At 45.5% G+C, this 13,106-nt stretch overlaps 2 protein-coding genes across 2 annotated transcripts; both read right to left on the bottom strand.

The window, feature by feature from the left end:
• Window positions 1–804: 804 nt before the first annotated feature.
• On the bottom strand, window positions 805–4,913 carry tvp23b (trans-golgi network vesicle protein 23 homolog B (S. cerevisiae)). The gene is made up of 7 exons (XM_054767804.1): window positions 4,828–4,913; window positions 4,260–4,336; window positions 1,592–1,739; window positions 1,429–1,518; window positions 1,224–1,349; window positions 1,027–1,155; window positions 805–950 (listed from the first exon to the last, which is right to left on the bottom strand). Exons 1-7 carry the CDS (start codon window positions 4,837–4,839, stop codon window positions 924–926), a joined length of 609 nt encoding a protein of 202 aa, XP_054623779.1. The 5' UTR covers window positions 4,840–4,913; the 3' UTR covers window positions 805–923.
• A 460-nt stretch (window positions 4,914–5,373) lies between these two features.
• Window positions 5,374–12,447, bottom strand: trim16 (tripartite motif containing 16). Its single transcript, XM_054769519.1, has 6 exons — window positions 11,862–12,447; window positions 9,855–9,950; window positions 9,548–9,781; window positions 9,312–9,483; window positions 7,164–7,259; window positions 5,374–7,078 (listed from the first exon to the last, which is right to left on the bottom strand). The coding sequence occupies exons 1-6, from the start codon at window positions 12,393–12,395 to the stop codon at window positions 6,480–6,482; spliced, it is 1,731 nt and encodes a 576-aa protein (XP_054625494.1). The 5' UTR covers window positions 12,396–12,447; the 3' UTR covers window positions 5,374–6,479.
• Window positions 12,448–13,106: the final 659 nt, after the last annotated feature.

The raw sequence follows: 13,106 nt of genomic DNA, 5'->3' as shown, positions 1-13,106 counted from the left end.
AACCGCCCCAATAAGCGCTGAAGATCAAAGCCCAATGAGGCCATCAGGATCACATCGTCTGCGAATAGCAGAGACGAAATCCTAAGGCCCCCAACTGGACTCCCTTGACACCTTGGCTGCGCCTAGAAATTCTGTCCATGAAAATGATGAACAGAACGGGTGCCAAAGAGGCCAACGTTCACCGGAAACAGGCTGACTTACTGCTAGCAATGTGGACCCGAGCTCCTGCTCCGGTTGTACAAGGACCAGCTTTTTTTCTTTAATGATTTTTCAAATGAAACATCAAAACTGCAAATTGCTAGCAGGTGTTTCAAATTTTCAAATAAAACCTAAAAATATAAACATAGCATACAGAAAATGTTTGATACATTTTCTACATAATAAAATCAATTCAATGTGGGTCACTAAAATCTATTGTAAGCTACATAAGCTTTGTGTTATAGGTGACAAAGCAAGTGTCTGTAATATCTAATAATATATCTAATTCATAATCAATTTTATTTTTAAAACAAAACACCTCTGAGCTGCACTTTGGACCCTCCTGGTTTACGTCGTTTCTTTTTAGTCAAGTACAAGGATGCAGAAAAGTACAACAGTAAGAGTTTGAAGAGTGTGAATGATACATATTTAACCTGGAAGGCCAAGTTTTCCCAAACGGGACACTTTTAACGACGGCAGAGGGCTTCCAAGCTACCGTTACACCCCGATAAGTTGTTTTGTTGACATAAATATGCATGACAGCTCGACAAAACAACTAGAACATGACATACAACCCAGACACTCGCCACTCGCGCATTTCTCTTCAACACTTCAAATAATTTTACTGTCATCCAAGCAAAGGGCAGAAAAAGCACAAAAATGAGGAAAGAAAAATGAAAGTTTGTAGAGTTCATGTTGAAAAAAGAAACGAAAGCCGCTGCATGTTAAGATTCCTCGTCTTTGGACAGAGCCTGCGGACGAAAACACAAAAGTGACTTTTCAGGCGGAAGATGTTGGATGTCACTTGTTTCAAAAAAATCTAATCACCTGTTTGAGAAACTGTCTGCCAAAATAGTTTGTGGCCAGGTTCTTCAAGTCGGTCTTTCCCCCCACTTTACACTTGATGTATCCGTAGAGGTTTGCTGCTTGCAGAACCACTCCCATCATCACCACGGGCTGCGTGCAAGACCACACGTTCACCGCCCAGTAGCCCCAACACGCGCTTGTTGAGCGTCAAGCCTTACCAGCCACATTATCTTCATCTGAACGAGCGCGCTGAAGGCAAAGATCACCCACACCACTGGGCACACGATCAGTCCCAGCCAGAAGATCCGAGATTCTGAATCTGAAACGTGTGAGTTCTTTGTCCCCTGAAAGAAAACAGGATATTCTCAGCCTAAGAGCAGCCGTAGAGCAGCACGTGTTCCTAGCAGGTCATGTGACTGTCACCTTCCTGGATTCAAACACCCAGTGGCTTTGTCCATCGTCGTCCACCTGGTTCCACCACCTGAGACCCACCATCAGCCTCCCTGTCACATTCTGCACACAACCGCAATGGACGTATCGAACACAACTATGACAACACGAGCGTACGTCGGTTGTAGACACCCACCTTCACTGTCCAGAAGTCACACGAGAGAAGAAGAATGATCGTGACCATGCCACCAATAAAGTTGTTACTGCTGAAATGTTCACAGAGGAAGTAGGCCAGGATGGCGCAAACCCTGAAGAAGAGATGGAAGAAGGACGCCACGGGATGCCTGGGAACACGTTCACACAGATGTAAGGTGATTGTAGACGCAAGTGCGGCCTGGGAGCCATTTGTGGCTTGCGGCTGTTTTATTTTATTGGCCTACAAAATATAATTTAACAAGAAAACTAAAAAGAAAAAAAAACAACAACACCAAAAATGGACAAATCAGCAGTAATGTTACAAGAATCAAATCAAAATATTAAGAGAAAAAGTCATAATATTATGAGAAACAAACAAAACAACAAATAAAGTTGTAATTTTCAAAAAAATTTGGTTGCGGAAAAAGTTATAATGTTACGGAAATAAAGTCCGAACCATGAGAAGACAATTTACAAGAAAAAAAGTTGAAATAATTATAAAAATTAAAAAAAATAAAAAAACAGCTGAGAATAAAGTCAAAACATATAGTTGAATTCTAACGAGAAAAAAGCTGCAGTTTTACGAGAATAAACTCATAATATTATGACAAAAAAAGGAATTGACATTAAATAAAAAATATAATAATAAAAAATATATTAAAGAAAAAAATGTTATTTTTCAAAATAGTAGTATTATGAGAAACAAAACAAAATAAGGGGAAAAAAAATCAAATAAACATAGGCTAAATTAGGTTGGGAAAAAGCATTATTTAAAATATTTGGAAAATTAAAAAAAAGGGGGGAACCAGCAATTTCACCTATATCACAAAGCTGAGATGCAGTTTTTTCTTGAAATATATATATATATATATATATATACTGCTCCAAAAAATTAGAGGAACACTTCCAAAACACATCAGATCTAAACTGGGGGAAAATGATGTTGAATATCTTTCCTGATAATAAGTGGGTGATGTATTAGTAACAAAATGATGCCACATCATTTGATAGAAATGAAAAATCAAAGACACCCCAAAAATGAAAGTGAAAAAATCATGCAGCAGACTGGTCCATTTTGCTAAAATGTCATTGTAGCAACTCAAAAGGATTCTCAGTAGTTTGTGTGGCCCCCACGTGCTTGTACGCATGCCTGACAACGTCGGGGCATGCTCCTAATGAGACTACGGATGGTGTCCTGGGGGATCTCCTCCCAGATCTGGACCAGGGCATCACTGAGCTCCTGGACAGTCTGAGGAGCAACCTGGCGGCGCCGGATGGACCTAAACATAATGTCCCAGAGGTGTTCTATTGGGTTTAGGTCAGGTGAACGTGGGGGCCAGTCAATGGTATCAATTCCTTCATCCTCCAGGAACTACCTGCATACACTAGCCACATGAGGTCGGGCGTTGTCGTGGACCAGGAAGAACCCAGGTCCCACTGCACCAGCGTAGGTTCTGACAATGGGTCCAAGAATTTCATCCCGATACCTAATAGCAGTCAGGGTGCCGTTATCTAACCTGTAGAGGTCTGTGCGTCCTTCCAGGGATATGCCTCCCCAGACCATCACTGACCCACCACCAAACCGGTCATGCTGAATGATGCTGCAGGCAGCATAACATTCTCCACGGCATCTCCAGACCCTTTCACGTCTGTCGCATGTGCTCAGGTTGAACTTGCTCTCATCAGGGAAGAGCACAGGGCACCAGTGGTGTAGTTGCCAATTCTGGTGGTCTATGGCAAATGCCAATCGAGCTCTACGGTGCTGGGCAGTGAGCACAGGGCCCACTACAGGACGTCGGGCCCTCAGGCCACCCTCATGGAGCCTGTTTCTGATTGTTTGGTCAGAAACATTCACACCAGTGGCCTGCTGGAGGTCATTTTGTAGGGCTCTGGCAGTGCTCATCCTGTTCCTCCTTGCACAAAGGAGCAGATACCGATCCTGCTGAGGGTTGAAGGACCTTCTACGGCCCTGTCCAGCTCTCCTGGAGTAACTACCTGTCTCCTGGAATCTCCTCCATGCGTCCAGGTACCGCAGTGATGCCCTGGTCCAGATCTGGGAGGAGATCCCCCAGGACACCATCCGTAGTCTCATTAGGAGCATGCCCCCACGTTGTCAGGCATGCGTACAAGCACGTGGGGGCCACACAAACTACTGAGAATCATTTTGAGTTGCTACAATGACATTTTAGCTAAATGGACCAGTGTGCTGCATCATTTTTTCACTTTCATTTTTGGGGTGTCTTTGATTTCCCCCCACTATAGGGTGATCATTTTCATTTCTATCAAATGATGTGGCATCATTTTGTTACTAATACATCACCCACTTATTATCAGGAAACATATTCAACATCATTTTTCCCCCAGTTTAGATCTGATGTGTTTTCCAAGTGTTCCTCTAATCTTTTTTGAGCAGTGTATATAACTTCTTAGTATATCTTCAAAGTGGCCCCTGCATCCTTTCATTTTTCATTATGCGGCCCTCGCTGGAAAAAGTGTGAACACTCCTGGTCCAAGTTATTATAAGCATATTAATAAATGTGAGAAATGCTCATTCCCACACGGTGTTCTCCTGTTGATCAACCAAATGAGAAAATGCCAGCATGCCATTACACACAATGTCGCATTCACCAAACAGTTTGGAGGTTTAAGCCCTAAAATGTTTGACTTACTTGATGTTTTTCGTCTTTGACCTTCTGCCTGCATCCTCCTCAGCGTCAAAAAGAGACACGTCTTCCTCGTTGGTATCCTGAGGGATCAATAAGGAAGAAGCTGAAGCCCCGGAGACAAGTCATCTCAGCTCCAAGTCGCATTTGTGCATTCCTTTCCTGTTCACTCTGACTTCATAATTATTTTCTGAAGTCTTAGAGCTCCTTCTGCTTGACTCATTTTACTTCAAGTTAAAAGTCGCGTCCAGTGGCCATTTTTGTTTTTATGATGATATGCCAATGTTGCAAACGCTAAACCTGCCAGCTCTAGTTATCAGCCAAGTAGCCAACCTTAAATACAAGAAGAAAAACACAAGAACATGTTTTCAATGAGGAAAACTATTCCCAATTTCGCATTAGCGATCTGAGTTAGCTGCTTCACAGCAGGAAAACGACGTCATATTGCTGCCAATAACATGAACGTGTGTATTTACTCGTTACATGTAGATCTATTTATCTTTAACACGTGCATCTATTCTCAGCCCAAACACACACGAAAGCCTGCTTTGGAAAGGTAAAACTAGTCACTTACGTCTGTTAGCATGTTGACACTGAAGCCAACACTTCCTGCTTACATGCCAGTTGGAAGACACGTCACTGGGAAGCGTGGTCATGTGATCGGTGCGTGCTCCGTCATGTGGCCTGTGCGTGTTACGTTATGCTAGGCATCCCGGGTGTAGCTTGAACGACTTCCTAGATGCTCAAAAAACGTCAAATAAGAATAAAAATGTACTAATAATAACAAATACACGTAAGATATAAAATGTTGAACTGTAACCTAGCGAAATGAATTGTGGCTTAATTCAGCCACTTGAATCCACTTTAAACTCATCCACGCTACGTATACGTTTACCGTACATTAATTTATTGACTTGACGTTGCTAGTGTGGGTTAGAAGGCTGTAGAGAGATTTATATATAAAGAAATTGATCAAACTAAATGCTGCAGTCAGTATATGACTTATGACTGTATATGACTTCGTCATCAAATTATACTTGGGCACAAGTTATTATCTTGAGCTTTTGTATTCCACAAGAAGATTGTTTTGGGAGTGTAAACTTTTTAATGACGCACAAATTTTAGTACATTATGTTTGCGTACAACATGTTATACAACACAGCAGTGGTCCCCAACCTTTTTTGACCTCACGGACCGGCTTGTGTTCCCACAAATCTCCCTCGGACGGGGGGGAGGGGCCTCGATTATTTTATTATTATTGATACCTTTATTATTTATTATGTATTGTGTAAAACTAAGACATGAATAACATCAAATTAAAAGCACAAAATGAATGGCGACCCACCATCCACCAGTTCAAGTTCCAGCCAAGTGTTTCCAGAGAGATGATTACATGGCTGTTTGACGTGTGTGGTAAAAGGCAGTGTGCTAGCATGAATTAACTTGAGAAAAAAATGTGCACATTAGCACTCAATAAGTCATCAAAACTTACCTTACATAGTATCAGCATTTGACACCACATATGAGGTGAAAGAAAAATGGTAAAAATACAGTTGTAGTCTATTTGCGCGGCATGAGATAAAGTTAGCACACGCACAATGGACATGCGTCAAGTGTGACGGATGTAACAGAGAGAATCCGGACACTTTTCAAAATAAAACATAAAAAATGAAATAATGGATATTATTTTTTCTTTCTGTGCGACCCGGTACCAAATGACCCACGGCCTATATTCTATAGTCTATATTATGTCTTATTTATGTCTTACATGACTTATTGGCTAAGACGAGTGTAAAGGTGACTATAAGGGTGTTATTTCATGTCTTGAGGGCTCTGATAATGTTAAAAACCATGTTTAGAAGGTCGTAAACAGGTTTTCTGTGCTCTAACTACCAAAATATTTGATTCAAAAATAAGGAATCCTACTTTGCGGGAACCAATTAACCGCGATAAACGAGGGATTACTGTACTTTTAAAAAGTAGTTGTGCTGTGCATATGTGTTGTAAAAAGACATGATAAAAATATCACGGTGTGTTGTGTTGATGCAACATGGAGGCTGCTCCTGCTTTATTTCATCAGTTTGTTTGTCTTTCAACCATCTGAAGGTGAAGTTTGTGTTCATCCAACAAGTTTAAGTATAGTATAAATATATGGCGGATATCGAAGGTCCCTTCACACGCCTCACGCATGGCTGAAACGTCCCGCATCTCCCAGGAGACGAGCCTTCACGGAAGCGGGACACCGTTAGCGGGTGATGTGGGAGGAGAGGGGCTTTTCAAAGGTAAGGGCTCTCCAGGCGGCACCAAAGCGACGATGTTCTCCTTCTTGGACAACCAGAACGCTGGGTAAAGCGGCTCCAGGAACTCGGCCTCGTAGCGATGAATGAGCGTCATGGCGTCATCCACGCCGTAGAAGCACAGGAGACCTTTGGTGGAGTCCACGTACACCCCGATGCGCGTGAACTTGCCCACGTTGAGGGGCGTCTCCACGCCGCTGTGCCAGGCCGAGAAGGTGCGTCCATTCCACTGCAGGCACCAGGAGAAGTTATTCCCGGTGATGCAGGCGTTGCTCTCCTCGCCTTTGCGCTCGATGCTTTTGTAGGTGAGGCCCACGTGCGTGCCCTCGCCACTGATGTCCGCCTCAAAGTAATGGCGGCCCAGATAGAAGCTCTCCCCCGCCAGCACCTGGCGCCAGCTGTCAAAGCGCTCAGGAACGTCGGGATAGGGATGCTGCCAGGGCGTGGTGTTGGTCACTTTGTGGTTGTCTTCGGTGAGACGCAGGAAGACGTGGGCGGTGTCGGCGTCAAAACTCACCTGAGCGCCATCTAGAGGACAAAAGGTGATTGTGTGTAAAACTGTAGGTCAAAGGTTACCAAGGCCACATCTGAAGGCAAACATTCACACACTTACACTTGAGGAAATCCGCTCGAGTCTCCGGATCTGGAATTGTCATGTTGTGTTTGGCTGCGACGATGGCGTGGACTGTCGTCTTTATTCCCATTTTATCTGAAATGGAAGCACAGGTCACTCACGGGCATTTTCACCACCAAACTGCTTACAATGTTCTTTTTTTAAACCACATTCCACACACAGTAGGAAAAACACTCAAGGTATTTCATCATTTAGTAAGATGGCCCCCAATGTCCATCATTTTTATGTTAGAAAGACTTTAACAGAGAGCGACAGAATGTAAAAATAATCCCCAAAAATCATGACATAAAGTTAATGAATGAATTGGTATTTCATTGAGTGAAAAAAGTACTTCATCCCTACCAACCCGTAAGCATTGTGACCCCGACAGAGCAATTACGTGTCCATGAAACATGCAAATGAGTCCTGTCCCTTTAAGAAAGCTCTCAATTCAATGTGTGGATAAAAGATACCTGTCACATAAACACGCTCTTCCATTCAAACCTCTCCACCACCACGGGCAAGACCAAGGAGCTGATCTCAGACTGTAGCCCTTCACAAGCCTTGAATGGACTACAACACCATCATCAAGATGGTCAACCTACAAAGACTGGAATGAACTACAAGACCACTGACAAGATGGTAGACCTGCACAAGACTGCAAGATCATCGACGAGATTGTAGACCTGCACAAGACTGCAATGGGCTACAATGGAATGGACTACAAGACCATCAGCAAGATTGTAGACTGGCACAAGACTGGAATGGACTACAAGACCACTGACAAGATTGTAGACCTGCACAAGACTGGACTGCACTAAAAACTGTCAACAAGATTGTAGACTCGCACAAGGCTGGAATTGACAACAAGACCATTGTCAAGATTGTACACCCGCACAAGACTGGAATGGACTACAAGACCATCGTCAAAATTGTAGACCCGCACAAGACTGCAAGGGACCACGAGACAATCAACAAGACTGTAGACCTGCACAAGACTGGAGTGGACCGGACTAAAAAACTGTCAACAAGATTGTAGAACTCCACAAGACTGGAATGGACTACAAGACTATCGTCAAGATTGTAGACCCGCACAAGACCGCAAGGGACCACGAGACAATCAACAAGACTGTAGACCTGCACAAGACTGGAGTGAACTGGACTAAAAAACTCAACAAGATTGTAGACCTGCACAAGACTGCAATGAACTTCAAGAGCATTAATATGATTGTAAATCTGCACAAGACTGCAATGGACTACAGTTGACAAGATAGTAGACCTGCACAAGGCTACAACGGACCACAAGACCATCAACAAGATTGTAGACCTGCACAAGACTGCAATGGCCTACAAGAGCATGAAAAAGAAGCTTGGTGAGAAAGAAAAATGGAAGAAATCCAAGGTAACAGTCAATCACCTTCACCCTGGAGCTCCATGCAAGACTGGCGGGGTAAGGATGATTGTGAGAAAGGCGAGGGAGCAGCCCAGAATGACAAAGAAGGAGCTGGTTGATGATGTCAAGGGAGTTGGGAGCACAGTAAGAAAGAAAACCATCAGCTAAACGCTTTGCCGTAATGGATGGAGATCCTACTCAAGAAGACACACGTACAGACCCGTCTGAACGTTTGACATGAACACTTGGGAGAATGAGATGTGGTCACATGACACCAGAATGGACCTCTCCGCTCCCTCCTGAGATGTGCTCAACCCTGGTGAGCAACTGCAAGAAACATCTGACCTCTGTGCTTGCCAGCAAGACTTTCGACTCCAACTACTAAACCACAGCTTAATCCTATTTCAGTTATAAACTTGATTTCATGCTATTTTTACTCTGTTAAAATAAAGCTACCATGAAAATAAGGGGATCAAATACTTCTTTTCCTTGCTGCATGTCAACATTTGCTGCAGGGTGTCGGTCATGTGACCTCACAGCTCGGCTTCATTTGCAGCACGAAGGTCCGACCATTGCAAGCGGCGCTTTGTGTGTTTGCCACTCAGGTGGCGAGACATTTTTGGACGCTGGCGGCGGTCAGGTGAGTCTGAGCTCCACACCTGAGCGTTGAGGCTGTCACACACAGGCGGAACATTCCACACGTGTGCGAACACGTCCGCTGAGGCTCGGCTGAGGCTCCTTCTCCAAGAACTCACCAGTGTTGCACGTCTCCTTCACCTTGTCCATGTAGGACGTCACCAGCATGGCACACAGCTCCTGCGTGGCGTCCACAATGACGCGGCTGACGGAGTTGAGGTGATCCATCAGCCCGATGTACACACCCGGTAGAGAAATGTCGGACGCCTCCTTCTTCCACTCGGAGTACTCCTAAGAAGCGAGTGTGATCAGTAATAGGATGAAGTGCAGCTCTCCGGCCAGGTCCGATTCTTACCTGTAAGAAGTCCACGTCATTCTTGTTCCTGGAGAGCTTCTCAACCTGCACCTGTGTCTTCTTGAGCTCGCCACACCTTTGCTCCAGGTGCACCCGGATGCCCTCAGCTTGCCGCAACGCCTGCTTCTCCTCGCCCTCCAGGATCTCCGTCACCTCCCGCTTGGCCTTCTCCACCGCCGCCTGCAGCTGCTCGAACTGATCCTCGATGACCGCCCGCACTTCCGTCACCGAATGCTGCGGAGACGACAGTAGCGGGTCACGTGTTTGTCTCTGCCGACGAAAGCCGAATTTCACGCTCCGCCTTTACCTCGATGGAGACGGTGTTGAGCTGCAGCTTGCTGATGGCGTTCTCCGCCGCCGTCACTGTCTTGGTCATCTCACTGCGCTTGTCCTTCAGCTCCCTCTGCAGAGGACAAACACACTTTCATCACACACTGGCGGGAATTTTCACTTTGAAGCTCTGAATTCCTCAGCGGGTCCGGATGGCCCAGGAAGATCCCACCCTCTAGCCAGCGTTGAACTTCCTGTTGTACCTTAAGAACCACAAGCCATGACATTGGGTAGACCTGCACAATCAAATATGAGGCCTTAGAAGCGGAAATACTACTACTACTGCATCTAATGAAGTGTGTGAAGTGTATACTAGTACTTCTGCAAATAGTCTCATGTTAACAGCTCCGGTGGAAGAATTCCCCCTTCCAAGATTCCTGATTGAAGCCACTGGAGCATCAACTACAGAATGCTGTCACACACACACGCACACACACACACACACACACACACACACACACACACACACACACACACACGGCATTGTTTGACAAAAAAGGAAGCAGCTGAGGGCTCTCAGCAGGAAACTGACGTCCACATGACTGTCACTAGGAGACACAAACAGCTGAAGTTGATCTTTGCAAGTGTTAGCTTACCAGAATCTCCTCTTCATCAATCAGAACTAAGACCCAAAATCCTCCTAAACCAGGGGTGTCAAACTCAATCGCACAGGGGCCCAAAACTCATAGCCTACTTTAGGTTGTGGCCTGACCTGGACGTTACCCCCCACCCTACCCTACCCTCCAACTTTGTATATTTCTTATTATTTATCCTGAAATTTGCAACACTTGTATATTTCCGCACATTGAAAGTATTAAACACTTCTTGTTCTTTTAACCAACATACTGTAGTGGGTGAATGAAGCACATATGCATCATCAGTGCACACACACACACACACACACACACACACACACACACACACACGCTCGTTTGAAGTTGCCAACATGACAGGACACGCCTCAATAATCCAAGCTGAAAAAATATTAGGTAGTGTGGTCAGATTTGGAGAAAATGTCTCATTCTCACTGACGAATAGATAAGTAAGCAGCCTGCACACCTTCCATCCCGGTTCCCCGCGCGTAATGCCAGGATTGGAACAAACCAATATAATGCACCCCTGTGGTTGCATTTTCAGGTTGAGACAAAATGCGCATGACAGCATGTGCAATTTTTCATGTCCGTTCATTCCTGCTTGAAATGTCTACTTTCCGATGTTGCAGATATACAACTACGGTTGTTTTGGCGTAGTTTCAATCAAGTGATTGTTAATCGACCACCTCTTTGTCATTCTCTCAATGTCCTGGGCAAAAGCTACAGTATTTTATATCAACACAAAAGCATCACAATCCGCAAGATGTGTTTGTAGCTGTGGAATGGGCAGATTATGATCATGATTCCCAGCATGCTTTGCTGCAGTTCAAATGATCACTTTTGGCTGTCTTATGGCTTTTTAAGGTGTTATTTTGTACAGACAGGGTGTAACAGTTAAAGTGCAACTGCTTTATGTACACTTAAATGTACAGTTAAATTATTTAGACTTTTGGTCTGAAACTGGCCCCCTTATTAAGAATGGTTGTGAATTCCGTGCTATGTACAATATTGTTTCCACTCTTAAAATGATAATGCCAGAGGAGTAGTTTATACCAGAGGAATACTTTAATTATGCACATCGCTGTAAGCACTTTGTTTGATAAGGTCCACGAGGACAATTTTCCAAACAGTTCTGCGGGCCGCGTGAAACTGCAGCATGTGCCAGGTTTGGCCCCCGGGCCTAAGCTTGACACGAACATCCTAAGCCTTTCAGTCATCTCATGTGACATTGTGTTAGTGTGTGCTTCCACACTTCCAGTAGTGCACCTCATGAGACTTCCTGATCTAATCAGCACACCAGAATCATCAAGGGTCCAAACTGATCTTCCTGTGCTTGAAGGATCTTGCTCACATGACTGTGACCCAAGTGTGTGTGCGTGTGGAGCACTTGCCTCGACCCGGCGGCGAGCCTCAACCACAGCAACAGTGTTGTGGCCCCTGTGCTCCTCGCCCACGCAGTCCTGACAGACGCAGCAGTCGTCCGCATAACAGAACAGTTCCAGGGGCCACTTGTGGATCTCGCAGGTCCTCCTCTCGATGTCCCGGAGCGGATCCACCAGCCGGTGGTTCTGAAACTTCGGGTTCTCCAGGTGAGGCCGGAGGTGGGCCTCGCAGTAGGACACCAGACAGGTGAGGCAGGACTTGAGAGCCCTGCAGGGGCTCTCGATGCACGAATCACACACCACGTCATCCGGGCCCAAAGGTTCTTCCGTCACCCCCTCTTCTTCCATGCCTTCGGAAGCGCTTTCTTCTGCTGCCACCGCTTTCTGCTCCTCGTCAGAATCCTTTTGAGGAGCATCTGTCTCATTCACTTTGTCAGTCTGCTCACACTCGGGGCTTCCTCCGTTCTCCTCTGTGACAAGGGAGCCAGTGGCTGCCGGGTCAGCACCGTTCTGCTGGGTGGTGACAGTTTCAGGATCTGCCATGTTCTTCTTCTGCCTGCTCTCTGCAGCCACTGTGGGAGGAACTGGCCCGGCCACTCTGTAGTTCCTGGAGGAGCCTGCAAAGCCACACCTCGATGATGTGAGTCAGACGAGGCCCAGTTTCAGCCCGCCCCCGACACTGCCGGCCGGGCCCGCCCCCTCCCTCACAAGCCACAGGGTGGAGCTCATCCTGCAAACGAGCTGAGAGGAGCCCAGGCGCATTCCTCCACATGTCTGATCAGTGGCAGGCTGCACTGAAGCCCCGCCCACACACACTGACTTAATCACTGGCAGCATGCACACCCACATGCACTCCGGTCCGGCTTGTGCTCAGGTATTTGGAGAATTCTGCTTCTTGTTGACGTCTCTATTGTTGGCTTTTGACACATCCAGGTAAATGTCACATGACCATTCACTGTTCCTCAGTAGGAAAAGTAGCTAATGGCTGAACTAGAAGTCGCTAGATAATGCCATCAGCTAATTTGCATATTATTTGCATATGATGCTGTAACAGATACCGTAGGAATAAAGCAGAACCTCGTAAGAGAGACAAAAAAGTGAATAAAAGCATCTTAATTACGTTTAGAACTACAAATATTGATCGTCCTTGATCACTTCAAAGTCTAGCCAGCCTCCAGGCTCCACCTTTTAGCTTGCAGTTAGGACTACTTGTTGAACGTATGACACATGGCTCTTCCATCGCACGGTCACACT

The sequence above is a fragment of the Dunckerocampus dactyliophorus genome, chromosome 2 (assembly GCF_027744805.1).
Source record: "Dunckerocampus dactyliophorus isolate RoL2022-P2 chromosome 2, RoL_Ddac_1.1, whole genome shotgun sequence".
In the NCBI taxonomy this organism is placed as follows: Eukaryota; Metazoa; Chordata; class Actinopteri; order Syngnathiformes; family Syngnathidae; genus Dunckerocampus; species Dunckerocampus dactyliophorus.
Note: the sequence above shows the minus strand (reverse complement) of the source record. Positions and strands in the feature narration are given on the sequence as shown.

Coding starts and splice junctions, on each gene's coding strand:
- tvp23b (XM_054767804.1), bottom strand. Junction 1,519..1,591: donor GTGACTTCTGGACAGTGAAG/GTGGGTGTCTAC, acceptor GGTTGTGTGCAG/AATGTGACAGGGAGGCTGAT. Junction 951..1,026: donor GCAGACAGTTTCTCAAACAG/GTGATTAGATTT, acceptor TTTCGTCCGCAG/GCTCTGTCCAAAGACGAGGA.
- trim16 (XM_054769519.1), bottom strand. CDS start 12,395: ATGGCAGATCCTGAAACTGTCACCACCCAGCAGAACGGTGCTGACCCG. Junction 9,951..11,861: donor AGGCTCGCCGCCGGGTCGAG/GCAAGTGCTCCA, acceptor TGTCCTCTGCAG/AGGGAGCTGAAGGACAAGCG. Junction 9,782..9,854: donor TCAACACCGTCTCCATCGAG/GTAAAGGCGGAG, acceptor TCGTCTCCGCAG/CATTCGGTGACGGAAGTGCG.